General features: G+C 36.8%; 1 protein-coding gene across 1 annotated transcript in view; it reads left to right on the top strand.

Annotated features, from left to right (window-relative positions):
- The window catches only part of LOC134656256 (lachesin-like), an 86,753-nt gene extending 70,344 nt beyond the window's left edge, over window positions 1-16,409 (top strand). Inside the window, exons 4-11 of the mRNA XM_063511771.1 lie at window positions 399-606; window positions 7,853-8,023; window positions 12,007-12,135; window positions 13,570-13,708; window positions 14,136-14,287; window positions 14,833-14,946; window positions 15,347-15,412; window positions 16,139-16,409. Of these exons, the coding sequence (XP_063367841.1) occupies window positions 399-606; window positions 7,853-8,023; window positions 12,007-12,135; window positions 13,570-13,708; window positions 14,136-14,287; window positions 14,833-14,946; window positions 15,347-15,412; window positions 16,139-16,344 (1,185 nt within the window). The 3' untranslated portion in view covers window positions 16,345-16,409. The remainder of the gene's footprint in view (window positions 1-398; window positions 607-7,852; window positions 8,024-12,006; window positions 12,136-13,569; window positions 13,709-14,135; window positions 14,288-14,832; window positions 14,947-15,346; window positions 15,413-16,138) is intronic.
- The last annotated feature ends 4,891 nt before the right edge of the window (window positions 16,410-21,300 follow it).

Here is a 21,300-nt window from a genome sequence, read left to right as displayed (position 1 = left end):
AAGTAGGTAATATATATTATAACATGGGTGTATTATAGTCTGAAATGGAGCCTGTGTCCCGATCTCCCGATACAAGATGTATATCGGTTTGCTAAAAAATAAAAATCTATATCTGTCTATCAGGCACAAAAGTCCACACACACTGCTGAACTTTTAGGCCTCCCCCTTAAAGTGCTGTCCTGCGTAGACCGTATTTTTTGACTGCTAGCGACTCTTATGGTGCTCCTACACTGACTGTTATATAACGTTATATAATATTGTGAGACAGGTACGGTAGATTGGTACGCTATCAATACTATAACTGCCAGTGTGGGAGCACCATTATAGGTCGCCCATCTACCTGTGTTATCTTATTATAAGGACTACAATGATTAATAATTATTATTATATTGTCCCAGGTCGCGTGGATTCGCGCAGACGACCAGACCATCCTAACGTTGCACACGCGGCTAGTCACTCACAGCTCGCGATACGCGGTCACTAACGACTCTCCGGGGTCCTGGCAGCTGCACATTCGACCTCTGAAGGTGGAAGACCGCGGCTGCTACATGTGCCAGATCAACACCAGCACGATGAAGAAGATGATCGGATGCGTCGATGTATTAGGTAAGTGGATGATAGGTAATAACTTGTAATTAGGCAAAAAATAAAACGTCAACTGGATATAGGTACGTTAGAATTCTTTTTTACATTATCTAAATTCAGTTATATGTAAAATACGTAAAACAAAGAAGGTAATAAATGGTTTACTCGCTTTTAATAAAACTATGTACCTACCAAACATAGTTACCTAAGAACTTATCTAAAATTGTTACCAGTAGGTAGTTAAAATCGCATCAGTAAAAGTATTCAAAACCCTAAAAAAATGCCATTGAAAGTCGTCAAGAATGGCGGAATCCGCCGCGCAAATAGAACAATGCTGGAAAAACTGGCTCAATCCTCATGGACAAAGTGTGCCGCCGGTAAATCACCTCGAACATTCGATGCACCACGAGCGTGGACGTGAGAGGACGCCTATTGCGGCACGTGACCATTCGGGTCTCGCCGCTCTGAGGGCCTACCGCGAACCACGTTCGACGTGTTGCCTCCCTGTCACACTTACGTACGAACTTACAAGTGCGACAGAGAGGCAACACGTCGAACGTGTTTCGCGGTAAGCCCTCTGCCTTATGTTGTAAGGAAAAAAAGCGGCCAAGTGCGAGTCGGACTCGCCCATGAAGGGTTCCGTATTTAGGGGATTTATGACGTATTAAAAAAAACTACTTACTAGATCTCGTTCAAACTAATTTTCGGTGGAAGTTTGCATGGTAATGTACATCATATATTTTTTTAGTTTTATCATTCTCTTATTTTAGAAGTTACAAGGGGGGGGGACACATTTTACCACTTTGGAAGTGTCTCGCGCAAACTATTCAGTTTAGAAAAAAAATGATATTAGAAACCTCAACATAATTTTTTAACCTATCCATAGATACCCTACAGCCTACACGTATGGCTTTGATGAAAAAAAAAATTTGTGTTTCAGTTCTAAGTACGGGGAACCCTCAAAATTTATTGTTTTTAACAAGCTTTTTATTAGGTCGACCTGTATGTAACTAACTATGTAATGGAATCTTGCAAGTTAAATTTGATCCACTTCCCGGTTTCCGATTGAGCTGAAACTTTGCATACACATGTAAGTCGGGTGACAATGTAATATTATGGTACCATCGAGCTGATCTGATGATGGAGACAGGAGGTGACCATAGGAACTCTGTGATGAAACAACGCAACCTTGTTAGGGGTTTTTAGAATTGTCTCGATGAGTATTAGTTGTCTGTCGTAAGAAAAGTACAGTCAGCGATAAAAGCTTGTACCAAAAATGAATTTTTTGCCAAAAACTTATTTTTCTATTTTAGTATGAAAATCTTAATGCGGTTCACAGAATACATCTACTTACCAAGTTTCAACAGTATAGTTCTTATAGTTTCGGAAAAAAGTGGCTGTGACAAACGGACGGACAGACAGATGGACAGATGGACAGACAGACAGACAGACATGACGAATCCATAAGGGTTCCGTTTTTTGCCATTTGGCTACGGAACCCTTAAAAGTCAAAAGTATTTTGATAGCCATTCGAAACCTCGTTTTAGCTGTACGGCACTCTAGAGGGCAATGCAATTTAGTGAAGTTTAGTTTCAACGGTGTCAAATTTAGTTGATGTTATACGTTTTTCATTGGTCCCGTTGCGACTTGCAACTTGTTCATTGCTATGCACAATGTTAAACCAAATTTCTTAGTAAGGAATTATGTATTTTTGAAGTGAAAACTTCTTTAGCGGCGCTGGGCACTTTTTGAGGTGGGGAAAAAATTATAAACTCGAGACAGCAAATATAATTCAATAAAGCTACATCTTGATGAAATCGCTAATAAAAGTGAACTCTAGTACTAGTGAATAAAACTCAAAATATCATGACCAAATAAATATATTTAGATGCGAGGTCTGCAAGGTAACTTTACTTCTATTCGAATTTTAAACAATTAACTCTACAAATTTAAGCTCACTGACCAGCTATTTAGGAACTAAAGTTTTTCAATAGAAAGGAGGATGGGTCAATTATACATAGTGCTGCAGACATTTTGGACTAGTCATTGAGTTTTCACTTCTGTCGGCACTCCCGGAGTGCAACCCGTTGTTTTTATTGCTACGCTATTTATAACATCACTAAATTTAAATCTGATAAATATGTGTATTTTTACAAGTTCAAGATCAAATATACTTACTTTATTCATGTAGGTAGGCCTAGCAACATGCACTTATGAATAGTAAGTAAATATTACATCTATAATATCTATTATCTTAAGCTAATTATCATTACATTAGTCCATCTCCAAAATCCTTATCATTTATATACTTAAATCATCAAAATAATACGGATACCAAATTAATTCTGACCTTTTGCCACCTTAAACACTTCGGTTTGATCCCAAATCCAGACATTAAACTCACTTTATTCGTTATAAAAGTCTTTACTGAGCCGTTACTCCATTTAAAAACCAAACGAATTGGCACATAAATCGTTTAGTAAAGACACCAGCAACGCCCAACCAACCACAAAGAGCTCATTAACACGTCAATGTACGAGGATCGACCGCTCCGGCGGCGATGTTAAGACGAAACAGGAGCTGAGATTTAAATATTTTAGGTAAATATACCCGTCTCGCTAACGGAAGCGGCTCTTAAAACTAGTGCGATAAGGACAAGGCGAAAAATCCTGCGTAAAAATCTCAAAAATCGAGGTTTCGTACTCGACTGTTTCCTCCTCCCCATAACTTAACCAATCGTAACCAAATTTGGAAATCTAAATTATTATGAAATTATCTGTGTCGGACCGTTTTGCTTTTTTGGCTAATTGATATCAGTTTCGAATACCACGCCCCTCATTGCGGCATAGTCAATTAGGCCATTTTGGCCATTTTTGAAGGGCTCTAGTGCCTTAAAAACAAAAATAATTATCAAAAAAAGCAAAACGGTCCGACACAGATATTAACAATATTAATCTGTGTTGAAATAATCATTGCTTTGACGACCGGTCTGGCCTAGTGGGTAGTGACCCTGCCTGTGAAGCCGCGGTCCTGGGTTCGAATCCCAGTAAGGGCATTTATTTGTGCGATGAGCACAGATATTTGTTCCTGAGTCATGGTTGTTTTCTATGTATTTAAGTATTTGTATATTATATATATCGTTGGCTGAGTACCCACAACACAAGCCTAGAGCTTACCGTGGGGCTTAGTCAATTTGTGTAAAATGTCCTTTAATATTTATTTATTATATTTATTATTATTTATTTATTTATTGCTCTAGCTTCCAAACCCACGGAGAAAACAGTCGAGTACGTTTGTATGGAGAAATGATCACTCCTGTTGCCTCTTAAGAAAATATGTACCTTCAGAATAAAGGACTCCCTCTAAAGAAACTATGGAAAATAAATCGTCGCTATACTTACTCAGCCTCATATCTGCAAGAATCATTTGATGGAAATGTCGCTTTTCTTTCATTCGGAACACGGGTGTTTTTGTCATCAAATGAGTGTTGCAGATACGAGGTTGAGTAAGTATAGCGGCGAAATATAATCTACGCCCGGGAAATAATTACAGAGAGATTGTTAACATGATTACGTTGTCGACAAATATAATAATGTTAGAAGTTGGTACAAGGTATTAGTAGTAGGTAGGTATATTTCGCAGGATATTTATGTACTAGAGTTATTGGAATAACACAACAAGTGATATCGAGGACCAGCTAAATAATAATTCTGTTTTATCCGACGATAATGAACCTATTATTATGAAAAGATATTAGAGAATGAAATAAGTGGGTACCTACCTGTCTAATTATTAGCGTGCATATGTATTTAATTTCACAAACGGGTCTACCGAGATATAATTTAATTGTAGACCCGTTTGTGAAATTAAATCTGTGTACAAAACGCGAGAGTTTAAAGTGTTATAGTGTGCATATGTGACGTTATCTATGAAAAGGGACCTTATTGTCGATGGCGGTTACGCCATTATTAACGATGCTTCGATATAAATACAATGCCGCGCGACGCTGTGCGGCGTAAGCGCCATCGACAATAAGGTCCCTTTTCATAGATAATGCCCCATATGCTTTTGTAAACTATTTCTTTAAAATCGATCATTATGCAGTATGCACGTTACTCTTGTAATCCATAGATTAGTATAGGTATGTTATTTGTTGTAATCTAAGTAATTATCATAGTAATACGTTAGCAAATATTTGTAGATAGTTAGGTATATTTAATAGGTATATATTATATTCATTATAATATTTATAATACATTGTTTTGGGCAAGAAGACCGTAAAATTGGTATTTTCTGTGAGTTTTCATAGATTTCATAGATTTAAATTCACATCGATTTGTGTCACAGTGAACTTTATATTTTATAAGTTTGCATTGTAACAAATAAAATGTATTCACAATAAGATTATCACACGTAAATAATTAAGTAGCTTATTGATTGTAGTACATTTATTTCCGGAGTTTGAAAAATATTAAGGGAAAAGGCATAAGGAATTTTTGCTTGTACTTACTTTCACTTTAAATTTGGCACGTATTTAAGTCAAATATTTATTCATACGACCGGCTAGTCTAGCCTTCCTTCTAAGTGTAGCAGCCGAAGAAAATAAAATTCGGGTCTTGTCAAGGGTGTTGGACACGCGCTAGCCGTGTCCTTTAACACGCCGTACGTACGTGGCATTTTTACCGACAGCGATAGTGGCTCAAATGTAAATAGCGACCGTAGGGAACACAGGACTGGTTTACATTTTAGAGGTTATTTTATAAAAGATATATAGCTCACAGATGAAATGTGATTTTGTTATGCTTAACTAGTAGTAGGTATGAATATGCAAGGCACGCAGAACAAACAAATTTTACTCCAGCTGCCCGATTCGAACTTTAAGATACGTCAAACATTACGACTAGATACGATATGGATTAGATATGTCAGTGTCGAAAGTGACGTTTTTGTTTGAAGAAACATCATATTTGACACTGACATATCTAATTCATATCGTATCTAGCCGTAATATTTGACGTATCCTAAAGTTCGAATCGGGCCGTAGGACTAACCGCGAAATTGCGAAAAACTGTTCCACACAAAACATCTTATCCTTTTGGGTCTCTGGCTATCCTTTCGATTATCCATTTTAACTTTGTATTTTTAATTTATTTTTTATTTTGGTTGGTTTATTTTTAATTTTTTTATTTATACAGATGTTTATGTTGTATCACTTTACAAAGTGTATTTTCTTACATTTGACAGTTTTGCCTTTTCCTTTTTTTAAAACGCTGGAAATAAATTATTATTCTTTATTCTTTTACCTGACAATCTTGTTGTAAATTCATTTTAAAGTTTAGTACTTTAGGCACTCAACATACCGTCTTGCGATCTATAAAACTTTGCTTTATTAGCGGTAGCACAGTTTTTCCTCAGATCGGCACTTGGGCCGTGAGTTGGTAGAGCCATGGCACACTTTTCTCTCACATTGTTTTCCTTCGGCAGAATTTCGCTATTTTCGACAGCTTTCAACGACGAAGTGACCTAGTATTTTTCTTTATTTCTTTTAAGAACGGAAACTTATTGTCACTGCAATAAATATAGGGGAAAGGAACCCTCCTTTCCCCGACATTGAATAGTTAAGGAATCATCCTCATGATTAATTATTTTTAATAGTTTATGTGACTGCTACTTAAATAAAAAGCATTAAGATACGAGTATAAGAGTAAGCAAGCAGTCCTTGGCAACACTTAATAAACAGCCTTAGGGACCTAAAGCAAGTGTACACGTTCGTGATCGTTATCTCTGACATTAAGGAAATAAAAAAAAACAAGGTGTATATTGATGGGTACGAATTTTTTAAAGTTGTCTGTCTGTCCGACCACCCCCCCCCCCCCCCTTTTATCTCCGAAACTACTGGATCTAAAATTTTGATAAAAAAATACTCAAAATAGTTCTTGACCTATAGATGACAGGAGAACCTATTAGAAATGTGCAGCCAAGCGTGAGTCTGAATAAATGTACGGAACCCTTGGGACGCGAGTCCGACTCGCACTTGGCCGGTTTTTAAATGCATCTGTAACGCAGTGTCTTTATTTTTATTCCGAATTAAAAATGTACAAAAGTGGCATGATATTTAAATGTATAAAAAAACTCAGGCTTATAAATTTTGTGGCTATTGTTTTTTTTTTCAAGCCTGCTTTCAATAATGTAGATTGGATCACCGCCCTATAAATCATGAGATTTCCGAGCGTAATTTGTGATTAAATTATGAGTCACAGTATTTCATTTAGGCGCCTGGCCAGGATTTAACTTGCAATAATATATATTAAAGATCCGTATCAAGAGATTTATGTTGTCCCAGCACAGGGAAAAAATGGGAATGTAACGCTGTAACGTTGACGTAGAAAATTTATTCCCTTACCTATGTACAAGGCTCTCGGTGCATAAATTATATTTCCACAGTTGGGGCTCCCCATCCAACTTTTATGAAGTACGCGGATGTCTTATCCGTTTAGGGAATTAAAGGAACTTAACCACTTGCTTAAATACTTTATCACTTTAACATCCACGCTTCGCGTCAGAAGCTTATTTCTGTTTAATTTCTAAAGTTACTAAAATAACAAGTCTGCTTTGTTCAAGTAATGGTAAGCCAATTATGAGTGCTTCGGTTTTTCCATTCGACTGGTCAAACGTATGCGTTATGTATACGTATGAGGCGATCGGAATATTGTAATTATCACATTATGGACTGTGCTCATTGTCGGCAAAGTGATTCAAGTGGTTCCCACTAAAACATGATAAATATGTGCATTCATATGAATCATTCCTATCTGTCCCCGCCTCATGTATGGCGGGGATCACGTGGGGCGGGGACAAAAGGAATACACCAACATAAGAATACTATTGTGTATAAACGCATGTGTGACTTAGATTTCAAAAACAGAAATATTTTATGGAGTTATAAGTGTTTTGTTAGCGATATGGATTTAGCGAAATTTAATTCTGCTTCTCCAGTCCTTCACGGAATCTTGTCAATTTGTAGAAACTGTTCTTGACTTATAAATAAACTGTAAGTTTTAATTCCAGCTAGTTAAATAGAATAGAATAGTTTTTTATTCGTAAACACACAGAAGATACACATAATTACACAAAAAGAACATAATGAAAATAAAGTGTCACGAAATGGCCCCCTCTCAGCATGTTGCTGGCGACTTCCAGCGCAAATATTTACAAAGTATTTTATTTGTCTACCGTCTTGTCATCGAACCGTTTCTTTTTTCAACAGTTCCACCAAACATCGTAGACGAAGGCACCAGCGGCGATCTGGTGGCGAGAGAGGGGGAAGACGTGAGCCTCTCCTGCATGGCCGAAGGTCGGCCTCACCCACGCATACTGTGGCGAAGGGAAGACGGCACCAACATTCAGTTGAGAGACGAGACAGGGGAGCTACATAAAGGTATAAATAATATTAAGTCGTGGGTATTTTTTAGGTAAATCCCATGGCCGAGAGTCTATTTCAAAGTGAATACTGCAGCGACGATAGGCATTTAACGATTTTTCGCACTTGTATCGTAATGTACTATTTTTGTTTACGTTGGCTATGAGTTATTATATCGCAGCAAAGTTTAAATAGTCGACTTATGTATTAATGTATGGGCGGAGGGGTCAATCATCTAATGACTTAGTAGTTACGACGTAGTACATCTGTTAGTTATTTTGGAGTAATATCAACTATTACTTTCTGGACGCCTGTTTGAAAGAGAATAATCTGAAAGTGTAATGAAAGTTAAATTAATTTTCGGCTCACTTTTAAACTTAGATTTGGGTAAATGAAGTTACGGAGTTTCAGGTATAAGTTTACAATAAGATTTTGGAACCGCTAGCGTTGCCATTAACGTATAGTAAGTACATAATTAGAATTAAAAGATAAAGACGTTATCATGAATAATAAATAAATAAATAAATGTTTACATGAAATGAAATTACTACTTATCGAGGAACGTCTCAATTTGCCTTTATCAAATATAATTATATCGAGAGCACAATACACAATGGAACGTTGTAAATTGGAAGTAAAAACAATTATGTTTTGAAAATCAATAATCCTTCAATTGTCATAAGCCAACTGCGCAGCGACGACATTTTCTATAGCGCTGACTAAAAATAGACGCGTTGTATCAAACTAAGATAAATTCCATATCAAATTGTTAAAATAGAATCGGCCTCATTATCAATAATAAATAAAATAACCGATTATAAAGTTCTAATGCTGCACCAGCACACAAATGAACGGTTTCTCGTTACTACACGAAACCGCCTCTGCACCAAACTTTTACGAAGATTACCCTCCTCAGCGGAAAACAATGCTACAAGCTACGGCGCGGCGTTGCACGTAAATTCTCGATATTTGTCAGTAGCTTTTTGCTACTAAAAACTTTGCCAGAAAACCTGCAATTGCACCTGAAGGAAAATTCACTAGTGTGAAAACCTAAAATCGGGCCGTAAGCAACCGTATAGTTTGTCGATTTCTAACAGACCCCGACGGCGAATCCTTTGTCTATTGTTAAGTAAAACCGCACGTGCTACTTACCTGCAAAAAAGGGTCTTATTTATTCTAATTGGCACCTGAGCGCGGGCTAGTTCAGCGCTCAAAAAACCAGTGTAGGTGCGCTTTCCGATAACGCGCGTTTGTTACGCATCTCGATGATACATTTTAGACTGGTTCTGTAGCGATCGACTCGCCGGCACTCAGTAACCATAGTACTGAGTGCCAGCGAGTCAAATGACCGAGGACCACACACAGCCTAGAAAAATATTTTTCCATTAGTTCATTTTGAAACTTATTGCAATCTCCATAGAGTGGTAATTCAATAACCGGTAAAAACGACCCAACCATTTTTTTAGGCAGGTAGAAGCACGTGCGGTTTAACTTAACGATAGACAAAGGATAAGCCGTACGGGGTCTGTTCGACAAACAATACACTTTTTCCAAAACCCAAAGCATTGTTCCACACAACAACGTACACGTTAATTAATGTTTTACGTGCATGAGCTGCGCACCGATTGTTGCTCCCTCACTAGAATATTTGGTGCGTATGAATATTCATCAAACAATTCTTTGGCAGACACTGCAGCGCCTGAAATTAGGGAGGCGGAAGTTTTTAATAAATGGTTGTGACAGTTTCGATTTACGGTACCGGGGGGGGGCTTTGTATCCACTTTGCTTTTACTTTAATTTATAATTCTTTGTTTTCCGCGAATCTTCTTTGGTTACAAATTATATACATACATTTTTATCGAGGTCCGTATTTCTGTTTTGAAGTAAATGTCACATCAAGAACATTATTAAAGCAGCTATAAATGTGAAGAAAGAGCTTTTTACGTCCACCTCTATTTATGTTTTGTCAATGTGCCCCTGTTATAATTTTATGCCATGGTCATAAACTGTCGAAATGCTGAATTTGCATTACATCTTTTGAACGCCAAGAAGTCCAGAACGCCAGAAAGTAAAGGTGACAGTCCATTTCCAACCACAGCTACACTACTGTTCATTTTAACTATGGAAATTGACAGTAACACCGACGAGTTCAGTACCAGTAGTGCAGCTGCGGTCAGAAATGGAATGTTACCCTAAGTGTGCTGTAGTGACCGCCGCCCAGAACTACTTTTTACTATGTTTTTGTACCTGCGCTGCAGCACGCTGTTTCTTTTCAATTATTTTAGCTCTTAGTACTTTTTAATATACAACAAAATGCTAAAGTATTTTTTAGGTCGTGTACGACCAATTTCTTAGCCTTGAACCATTCAAATGATGAATTTCCTATACCATTTACTTTTTACTTGTGATATATTAATAATAGTGACATTTCAATGCGGTTTGTATTTTACATTATATTTAGTGTAATTTATGTGGCTACGTAACTTTTGAACTGTGTCCGTATTTAAACAAAATTAATATAAAGTAAGCACAATTCTGCTAGTATTATTGATTCAATTTCCACATCGTAGAACCTGATGTGACAAAATGGATACAATTTTTATTCCACTTGTTATTAAATAATAGCCTCTGCTCGCAACTGTCTGCCAAATAAATCGTTTTCATTTTATATCAACATTTCTGTAGCATTTTTAAATAAAACACAAACATTTGTAATGAATGACAGTCAATATGCCACAAACCACAGAACATTATTAAAGAGGTTAGAATGGCTATCGCGCGCAGTTAGTATCGGAATCGGAACCGGTGTCGCCGCTCGTTCCTCTTCACATTTACTAACACTCGCGCAACGGTAGTAAAAACTTGTGTGCCTGGTGAATGGATACGACTCCTTAAGACAGATTTGATGTCTGGCTTCTTAATCTGAAGGTTATTGTGGCGCAAAAAGGCATGTTTACTTCGTTTTCGGTCAGCGCGGGCGAGTAGCATGCGAGCGTTTGCTCAAAACCGGCGGCGACACGTACCCTGCTCGCATCGCCATTCTAACTTGTTCTGTGCCACAAACACACTAAGTTCATTAAATCGGTCCAGAACTGTATTAAATGCAATTTCTCCCAATCCTACAAACCGGACTATCTCCTGAACTGGCATAATTGACGACGTTGCAACGTCGCCATCTCATTAACATTTGAAGATGGGTCGTAAATTCAGGCGCTTAGTAGTAGGTACGATAATTTCCAGTGGCCAGGAATATTCACACTCAGTGCTCTAACCTTAGCTTAGAGCTTTTCTAGTCTCATTCTTTACCTTACCTTTAGGTTAGATATATCCCAGTTTCAACTGCAGCAGTATTTGCTGTTGCAGCGAAAAGCAGTCATTGTCAATTTACTTGATAGATACATTGATTTGCAGTCGTCGCTGCATTACTGTCGCGATTGGAAATATATATATTTACCCCTATTGTGAGGTTAGATAACTAACCTCACAATAGGTTAAATTATAAACTACTACGCATTCCTACGTGAATATTTCCGTCCCATATATAAGAGATCGTTTTTTAGCGATAAGACCGCCTGTTCTTTACCTGTGCTTGTATTTCTGTTTTCTTTTATTGATGTATGCAATAAAGAGTATCTGTATTGTATTGTATAACAAGAGACATGTTTCATGAAACGGTCGTAAGGTGCGAGTGAGGTTGTCTCTGAACAAACCGACAAAAAAATAAGTTATGCATACACTAACTGCATACACAACGTTTTATATTCTGCTAAATATTTATTTAGAAATTTAGAAATTGAAATCAGGCAACAAGGCCCATATTACTAAATACCTTACAGACTAACATACATATGTATTTTATAAACTTAAAACTAAACACTAGTTATTTAGTCGACAAAACGGCGTGGCTCCGTTGCATCGGCTGCTCTTGTGTCTTGTGTTGTGATATTGTGAAATTGAGGATATTTTTTAAAGGAGCAATAATAATTGTGTTTCTTTTCCAGTGGACATGTTCATGGGTCCCAACCTCAACCTGACGAAGGTGGAGCGACGGCAGATGGGAGCGTATCTCTGTATCGCGTCCAATGACGTTCCTCCTTCGGTCTCCAAGCGCATCATGCTTAATGTTAATTGTAAGTAAACTTGTTTTTGCCTTCTTCCTCGCGTTATCTCGACATTTGCCACGGCTCATGGGAGCCTGGGGTCCGCTTGACAACTAATCCCAAGAATTGACGTAGGCTCTAGTTTTTACGAAAGCGACTGCCATCTGGCGGCCTAGCCAAGGTGACAATCGCTATCGCTTCGCTATCGAATCGCTTTGTGTCTCTCTATCACTCTTCCATATTAGTGCGACAGGGACAGTTGCGTTTCGATCGCTATGGAGCGTTAGCGATTGGTACTTTGCTACGCGGCCTGATCTTCCAACCCAGAGGGGAAGCTAGACCTTATTGGGATTAGTCTTGTTTCCTCACAATGTTTTCCTTCGCCGAAAAGCAACTGGTAAATATCAAATGTTATTTCGTACATAAATTCCGAAAAACTCACTGGTACGAGCCGGGGTTTGAACCCGCGACCTCCGGATTGAAAGTCGCACGCTCTTACCGCTATGCCACCAGCGCTTCGCTTTGTACTAAGTCGAAAATATTGTAAAACTTGGTTAGTTTTTAAAAAAAATTAAAAAGTATTAAAATAAGTTATTAAATAAATAAATAAAGAAATAAATAAATATTATAGGACAGTATTACACAAATTGACTAAGCCCCACGGTAAGCTCAAGAAAGCTTGTGTTGTGGGTACTCAGACAACGATATATATAATATACAAATACTTAAATACATAGACAACAACCATGACTCAGGAACAAATATCTGTGCACATCACACAAATAAATGCCCTTACTGGGATTCGAACCCAGGACCGCGGCTTCACAGGCAGGGTCACTACCCACTAGGCCAGACCGGTCGTCATTAAAATATATTGCTTTGTTTTCGCATCAATGGTCAATAAAGTTCATTAGATATTTAGTTCATAATTTGTTACAGGCTTTAATACGTATATTTATTATTTTATTATGTTTTGTTCAATTAGGGCTATTTAAGAGACACTGGATCCGTAAAGACGAGCGAGCGTTCTACAACTAAAACTTCATAAATTTAAAATAAATATACCTACCGCGAGTTTTATGTATGTAGATACCTACAGCGAGTTTTATGTATGTAGATAATCATGATCATGTAGGTAATAATTATATATTTCTGCTCAATTAATTCCTCATAAAATAATTGTAAATGTTACATAAATATTACTAGTAATTCACACCGTATAAAACGATCTGAATCTGAATTCTACTGAATTCACTTGCAATAATTATTCATGCTGCAACAATGTCTGGTTGCATTGATAGGTATCCTGTTGCACATAATACTTACAACATAACAGTAACGTCCATTAGCCTGAAAATCATATTAAGCTTCAATTACATTACAGCGAACTATAATGGAATTCAACATGGCTCCGAAATTTCGGTTCAACTCTTAAGTGCGTTCAAAATAAGTTCTTGTCCACAGTTGGCCCTTCAATAGTGGTGGCGACAAAGGTAATAGGAGTGCCGACTGGGTCTCAAACGAGGCTGGAGTGTTTCGTCGAGGCCTACCCTCAGGCCATAAACTATTGGCTAAAGAGCGGCCAGGAAATGATACTTTCGGGGTAAGTGTGCGTCAATTAGTTTCTTAGTTTCATCGAATTTGAGAACGTCGGGCCGCGACGGTATACGTTAAAACGTTTTGTTGTACACATTGTATTGTGAAACTGAAAACTGTTTATCTTTGTCATTTGTGAAAATCTATTTTTCAAAATATAACATAAGAATGAGTTGATTGAAAGCTGTTGAAGTTTTTGTGACGTTGAATACTAGAGTTCGACGTTTAATAATATTTACACTTAACACACTTAGTCATTTAAACGATAGAATCACCTATTTATTTAATATACAATGCTGTACACAGAGAACGATGTGAACCGAGAATTACACCTTACAAGTTACATGACGGCTTTGCTTTTGTTGGTATTCCTCTCTCGCAGCAATTGCGATTTAATTTAATCGCGCCAATGTGGCACAATCGATTTGTTACAGAGGGCGACACAACCTCAGCGACGACCGCGTTCTGCCGTACCAGACACGAATGGTGCTCAACATTTCCGATTTCAGAGGCGAAGACGCCGGTACCTACACCTGTGTGTCTACCAATACTATGGGCAAATCGGAAGGCACTATCAGACTTTATGGTATGAGATTTTCTTACCTAAATAACGTAATGGCACATAATATCTGTTTTACTAAAGAAATATAATATTGATTTATATTTATTTTTAAGTCCCTCTGCTGGCCATTGGACTTAGATCTCTTTAATATAATGATAATAACTGAAATTGGCAATAAATGTATGGCAACTTTTTTATGGAGAGTTTAATTAATGAAAGATCAAATGCATTAATGAAATAAATATATTAAATAATTATAATTGAAAATAGTGGTTGAAATAACCCCCTTTGTTTGTCTACTTTGATTTTAATTTTAGCTTTCCCGTAAAATCATAAAAGAGCCATTGTTCTGAAATATGGAAAACTCTAATTAGATTATGAACATAATGTATTCGTTGTCTGTAATTAAGCTGCTTTTAATAAAGTAATAAAGTGAACTGAATAGTATTTTAATAAGGTTTTCTATCTTGTATTATTTCAGAGGCAAACTATATGGGATATTTGAAATTAAACTTGCACGAAAGTCTTAGTTTCTATCTTATCTTATGTGATATTTTGTTTTTGTGCAGAAATAAAAATAACAACAACAACCACGACGACGACAACAACAACAACGACGACAACGACAACTACAACAACGACAACGACTTCGCCGCCGACAACCACAGAATACTACCCGTCTCGTGAGTATTTATAGTAGACTGTACTTGACTGATGTAACTGCAGTGATACACTTTTAATATTATATTTTGAGTCAAAAGGGCATATTTAGAAGCATACCTACTATTTCTTTACTATTTCTTGCCGGTCCCATATTGGGATACCTTCCTCCATTTGAGGAGGGATTTAAATCTTCTCGAGCAGTAGTGTAGGGTTATAGCCGGCGCGCGGCGTAGCTTCACAAGCGCATTGTAATAGGCCCACTTTAAAAATAAACTTTAATACGACATGAATGTGGTTTCAATTTCAGTGGGTAACGCTCATGTAGGTATATCCTCACTGAACAGTTCATTTACTCATATTTTATTTTGAAATCAAATTGATATAAATATACAGCTTTGCAATTGAAATTCCTTGTTTCAGGATACGTGGTACCTTTGCAGCCGGCAGAGCAAAAGCATACTCAAGCGCAAGACGCAACCACTTACGGTAAATACATGGCTGTGCATTATCTGATTAAGATTAATAAGACTAGAGATTGCTGTGCTATTAATTAACAGGGTCTGTATTACTTGGTACCTATATTACAGCAATAAAGAGGTTTTGATTTGTGTTTGAAATATGATACCTACAATTTGTCCCGAAGCCGTATTAAGCACGCCAGGTGCAAAATAAATGTGCTTAAATAAAATCACGATATTGTGTATTAGCCTCGGAATACAGCAGGGAAATGCTGCCAGCGTCCTCGGCACCATACCAAAGGGGCCCAATTTCTTGGATTTATTTAAATTTTATTTAGTATTCGTTTTTAGTTTTAGTTTAGATTAATTTAGTTTATTATTTTTCTAATGTATGGTCAATGTGGCTGATTCCGTCATAGGGACTATTCCGTCCATTAGCGTTTTTCTCGAACAACGAACAAACTTGATAAATTCATTGACAAAACAGCGATTGCTTTTACTGTCAGCAATCAAAAGCAAATAGGGTATTTTCCTACGTTTGAAAATCAAAGAAATATACGCTCGTGGACGGAATACCCCTATGACGAAATTAGCCACATTGACCTTACAATGACTTCTAACCTATGTTACTAAAATAAATCATTAAATGACATTTACTGATATTGAAAACAAATCACGATAAATATGATAATAACCTCGACTACTAGGTAGTAGATTATGGGCTTCCACCTATACACTAGTTTTGTTGTTTTAGATACGATGCAAAACGTCATCGAACAGTCTGTGCTAGACAACAACTGGCTACCGACTGCGGAGTCCACTGGCTCCAGAACCCACCAGGCCCTCCCGCTGCCGACCCTGGCCGCCTTCCTAGCGCTTCCCCACCTCAACTGTATTATACATAGTAGCCTCCAAATATTATACTCAATACTCGCTAACATGAAACACGACGCAAGATGATAAGGTTACTGGCCGTTTGGAAATCAGTGTCAATTTTACATTTTACAACTTAGATAGTTGTTGTTTAGATATCTGGAAAATTCATGAATTAGTTATGGTTATTAGTAAGGTCAATATGGCTAATTTCGTCATAGGGGCTATTCCGTCCGTTAGCGTTTTTATTGAACAAGCAATTTCTTTTACGGTCAGCAATCAAAAGCAAATGGGTTTTTTTTCCTACGATTGAACATCAAAGAAATATGCGCTCGTGGACGGAATAGTCCCTATGACGGAATTAGCCACATTGACCTTATCTCAATATTGTTGTCGTTCACAAACAAACAATTTTGATATTCGAATAATAACCAATATAAGGTAAACGTCCCAGTGCTCGACACGCTAATGCCTAATAAATGACACTCTGCTGTCACCTCAATTTCTACATGTATCGGGACAGTGATGAGCACTCGGCCGTATACCAGACCCCGTAGACAACATGCTAATCGCTAACGCTCCGTAGCGAAAGAAACACAACTGTCACTGTCACACTAATATGGAAGAGTGATAGAGAGACACAAAGCGATTCGATGGCGAAGCGATAGCGATAATCACCTGGGGTAGGCCGCCTGTTATTTAAAAATACACGTCCTATGTATCAATACTGAGCAAATCCCGTTATCAACGTTGTAATTCTTTGAAAATCAGGGTTGGCAAAAGTATCCAAGTATATATATGGTGCCCAACTTCGCCCAAGTAAAATCTTAAAGGAATTTTACCGCGAAATAGGTATCTGTTGAATTAACAATAAAAAGAGCTCTGTAAAAACAATTTAGTAGTTTAAAGCGCACGGTTGTTTTATGCGATAAAAGCAGCGAAGAACGCATGCGTTAACGGAATGTATGAGAAATGACAATGCGCTTACCGCTGCGTTAACCCCATTAAAGAATATAATGTCATTAGATTATCTAATTTAAAATGTATTTTTTCCTACATTCCGTTGATCGCATACGTTCAACGCTGCGTTTATCGCATAAAACACCGCTCCTCACAGGGATAAGTTCGCCTTTGTACTTCTTACTAATTTTATGTAACTTTTTAATACGTCTTTTTGTACAAAAAAGAGTTTACTACTACTACTAAAACAACCGCGCGCTTAACAGTAAAAAAATATAATATAACCTATCTTTGCCACCCGTCCCAACTTCGCCTTATCATTTTTTTAATACAATTTATAGTGGAAATATAATTTAATACTAGTTAATGTGAAGTTAAGTAACTAAAGGCGAATTTAGGGTGCGTATTTTTGTACATCCGATAAGGGTATTTTTAATGAATTGATATCGGGTTTTGCTCAGTACTACGAATTCTCATAGAACGTGATAACGGGGTTTGGTACTGAGTAAATAGCTGAATTCATTCGAGATTCATAAAGGCAAATATTTGTAGGTATAAAAATCTCCATTTACGTTGAAATTAAACTACAGGATAATAAAATTAATTTGTTTATTTTAAAATAATAATGCCACTGACATAAATTTATTAAAAATATTGTATGCTTATGGATGGGTGATATTCATAAGCATAAAAAATGTTTTGCTAAATATTTCAGGGTAGGTACGTATTCGTAATAAAATAATCAGTGTTTTTTTAGCTACGGAAAACTCATGATGGCTATGTAAGCATGAAATTAAAATGTTTCATAAACCAAATCCAAGTTAATTAAAAAGAATGTAATTACACAGTTGTCACTGGAAGTGACACTTAATCAGCTGTTCGTTTCGGGCCAATTAAATTTTTTGCGGTGTGCGTCAGTATTTTAAATAACAAGTAGCAGTTAAAATTACACTCAATTATGATTAAAATTATTTCAGATGGGTACACTTAAAAATATTATAAATATCTGTATTCTTATTTGGCGAATGAATACATAGTGAATACATTTACATGTATCAGATCTACTGTCATTAAATTAATTTTACGGTTTAAACTCACGTGTTTTAGTCACTCGCGCGATATATTTTGGAGAGCCTAGGTCTCCATTTTCAAGCACTAACAGTGCATGAGTGAGTAGCGGTCACGACGGACGTACTGCAGTACGCGAAGCACAGCCTTGGAGGATATAATCAAACGGAGACGCCATGTCTGTAATTTTCTGTACAAAACAGTCTGCCGATTTTTGCGGGGGAGGGGAACGTCAAATGTATGCGTAACGTAAAAATAGCCATGTCAGATAAACGTCAGTCCATACATTGTGTATGACCGTTGGCCGCCTATTTTCGACAGAGGGGAAAGCCTGTTAATGGCTACTCCGTTTAGTTGTATCCTCCAAGAGCACAGCCGTCGTGAACGCTTCTTATGGTTCTTATACACTGTCAGTGCTTGAGGAAGGAGACCTACTGCCGTATTTGAACTTCAAGATATTCACAAGAGACGACACGTACTAGATCCATTCTAGATACGTTATAGTTTAGATTTTAACTAGTTCTCTTTTGCAGCGCAATTCGGACAACCAATGTCACTTTTACGTTAGATAGTGTTAGATATCTATTAGATGTGAATTGGATCTCTAAGTCATATCTTGTGGAAATCGTTCAAGAGTATCTCCAGAATCGCGGAAACGTCAAATTTGACAGGCTAGATTTTAAACATATCGTTATCGTATCTTGGCGATGTTTAAAGATATCTAATAGATGTCTATTACAAAATCCGAATCGGGCCCCTAGGCTCTCCGAAACATGTCGCGCGGGTGACTAAAAAACGTGAGTTTGAACCGTAAATTTACGTAGTTATAATTTTAATACGTCTCACGACAGTTTAAATTCGATTATCCACTGTCAGTTTTAGGTCATCTCAAATAGTTTTAACCATACCATTAATTACTTATTAACTGTATAAAAATAAATATTTTCCATGATGAAATATGAAAAGCTAGTCAGTTTCTACATAAGCATATCAATAACAATGTATAAATCGATGATACATAAAATATTGTACATAATATTAATACCTAATTAAACTACTTCAATATTTTTTTTTGGACAAAGCAGTGTTGCAATATTTTTATTAATTTACTCTATGTTTGCAACGTTAACATTATTTAAAATTTAAATTTATAGGCTTAATAAACTTTTGCTTACCAATCGTAAAATATATAGACGTGAACTATTTATGTACTAAAAATTAACAGAATTCATAAACATATTCTTTGCAATGAATGAGCATCTAAATTGAAAATATATCTCAATAGGGTGTTGGAATATGTCCATTTTATTTATGTGCAAACTATTATAATGTTTACCGTTCAGAAAATGACTGAGGGCCTACCGCGAACAACGTTCGACGGGTTGCCTCTCTGTCGCACTAGTAAATTCGTACGAAAGTATGACAGGGAGGCAACACGTCGAACGTGGTTCGCGTTAGGCCCTCTGTTTTGAATTGCTGCTTGTCATGTTTGTAAGCGTTATTTAGTTTTAGGGGAATGTTATGTAAATATCGCAAGCTTAGAATTAACACAGTTTTATTACATTAGTCTAGGCCAGTATTACTTTAGAGTAAGTTTATAAAATAAGCTAAGAATGTAAATAATAAAATAATATGATTAAAACTGATTTGTAAATGTTTAGTTTTATTTATGTACAAAAGCGATAGAGATGCAAATACTCGTAGACAAACGACCGTAGTGATACGCAGTAGCTCCCATGGGCACATTGAATGAAGTTTCTACCCAGATTGATTTCGTTGTTTTCTGGTTGCATTCTGAATAAGATTCAACCGTGGTCTGCCTAGTAGTAGCGGCCTAAAATACTGCCGTATTCGAACTTCAAGATATTTACAAGAGACGATACGTATACGTACTAGATCCATTCTAGATACGTTATAGTTTACGTAGATTTCAACTAGTTCTCTTTTGCAGCGCAATTAGATCTCTAAGTCATATCTTGTGGAAATCGTTCAAGAGTATCTCCAGAATCGCGCAAATGTCAAATTTGACAGGTTATATCTTAAACACATCGTTATCGTATCTTGGTGATGTCTAAAAGATATCTAATAAATGTCTATTTCAAAATCAGAATCGGGGCCTTAATCTCAAGAAATTGGTTAGGCAATATTTTTTATATTTAGTTAGTTTTATAGAGTTTTGCATTAACATTGTAGAATATACTAAGCGACCAATTTATTATGGTTTGCTTATTTACTGACAAAACATACATAGCACCCCGGAGATTACTTGGTATTACTCAGAACTCAACAACGTTATGAAATATATAACAATAATGTTGCGAACGCAACCTTTATTTGTATAAAATCTCAATACCTATATTCCTAATGCAGTAGCTAAACGCGGCCGTCGGGCTCGGCTAGTATTCGGCAGCTTTTTCTTAAGCACCAATAGGAGCGCTCCACATACTTTGTATCGCGGCCAATTAGAGGCACCTAAATTTAAACCACCTTTTGTACTATTGAAATTATGCAAATCACTCTCTCATCAGCCTTCATACAATATCCACCACTTCTACATTTAACCGTTTTGGCAAGAACCCTTGTAAACCAGTACTTGGAAAATTATATCAGTTCACTATAAGAATTGAAGCTTTTTATTTGAGTCGTCGAGCTCCTGACCTGCACGGCGGCTACAATAACGCCTTCATCCAAATCAAACATTCTACTCGGCTATCGAGGGATCTCTTCAACCTAATGGTGCCATGTTTGCACATGGGCAGTAAATGTGCTTGACAGAAAATACATTTAAAAGACACGACTCGAATATTAGAAGTGAATTGAGACCAAACACAGTTATATGATGTGCTCTCAAAACACTTTAGTTAACAAGCTATTGTTGCCAATAGTACAGTCAAAAGCTAAAAAAATTAGACAATCTAAGAAGCCCAAACGTACAATGTTTACAACACGCATGGCAAGTAATATAAGATTTTCAACCTTGAGCCCGATTCAGATTTTACGACTTGTTACGTTTTC

Source organism: Cydia amplana, chromosome 18, assembly GCF_948474715.1.
Source record: "Cydia amplana chromosome 18, ilCydAmpl1.1, whole genome shotgun sequence".
NCBI classification, from domain to species: Eukaryota; Metazoa; Arthropoda; class Insecta; order Lepidoptera; family Tortricidae; genus Cydia; species Cydia amplana.
This window is presented reverse-complemented; position numbering and strand designations above follow the sequence as displayed.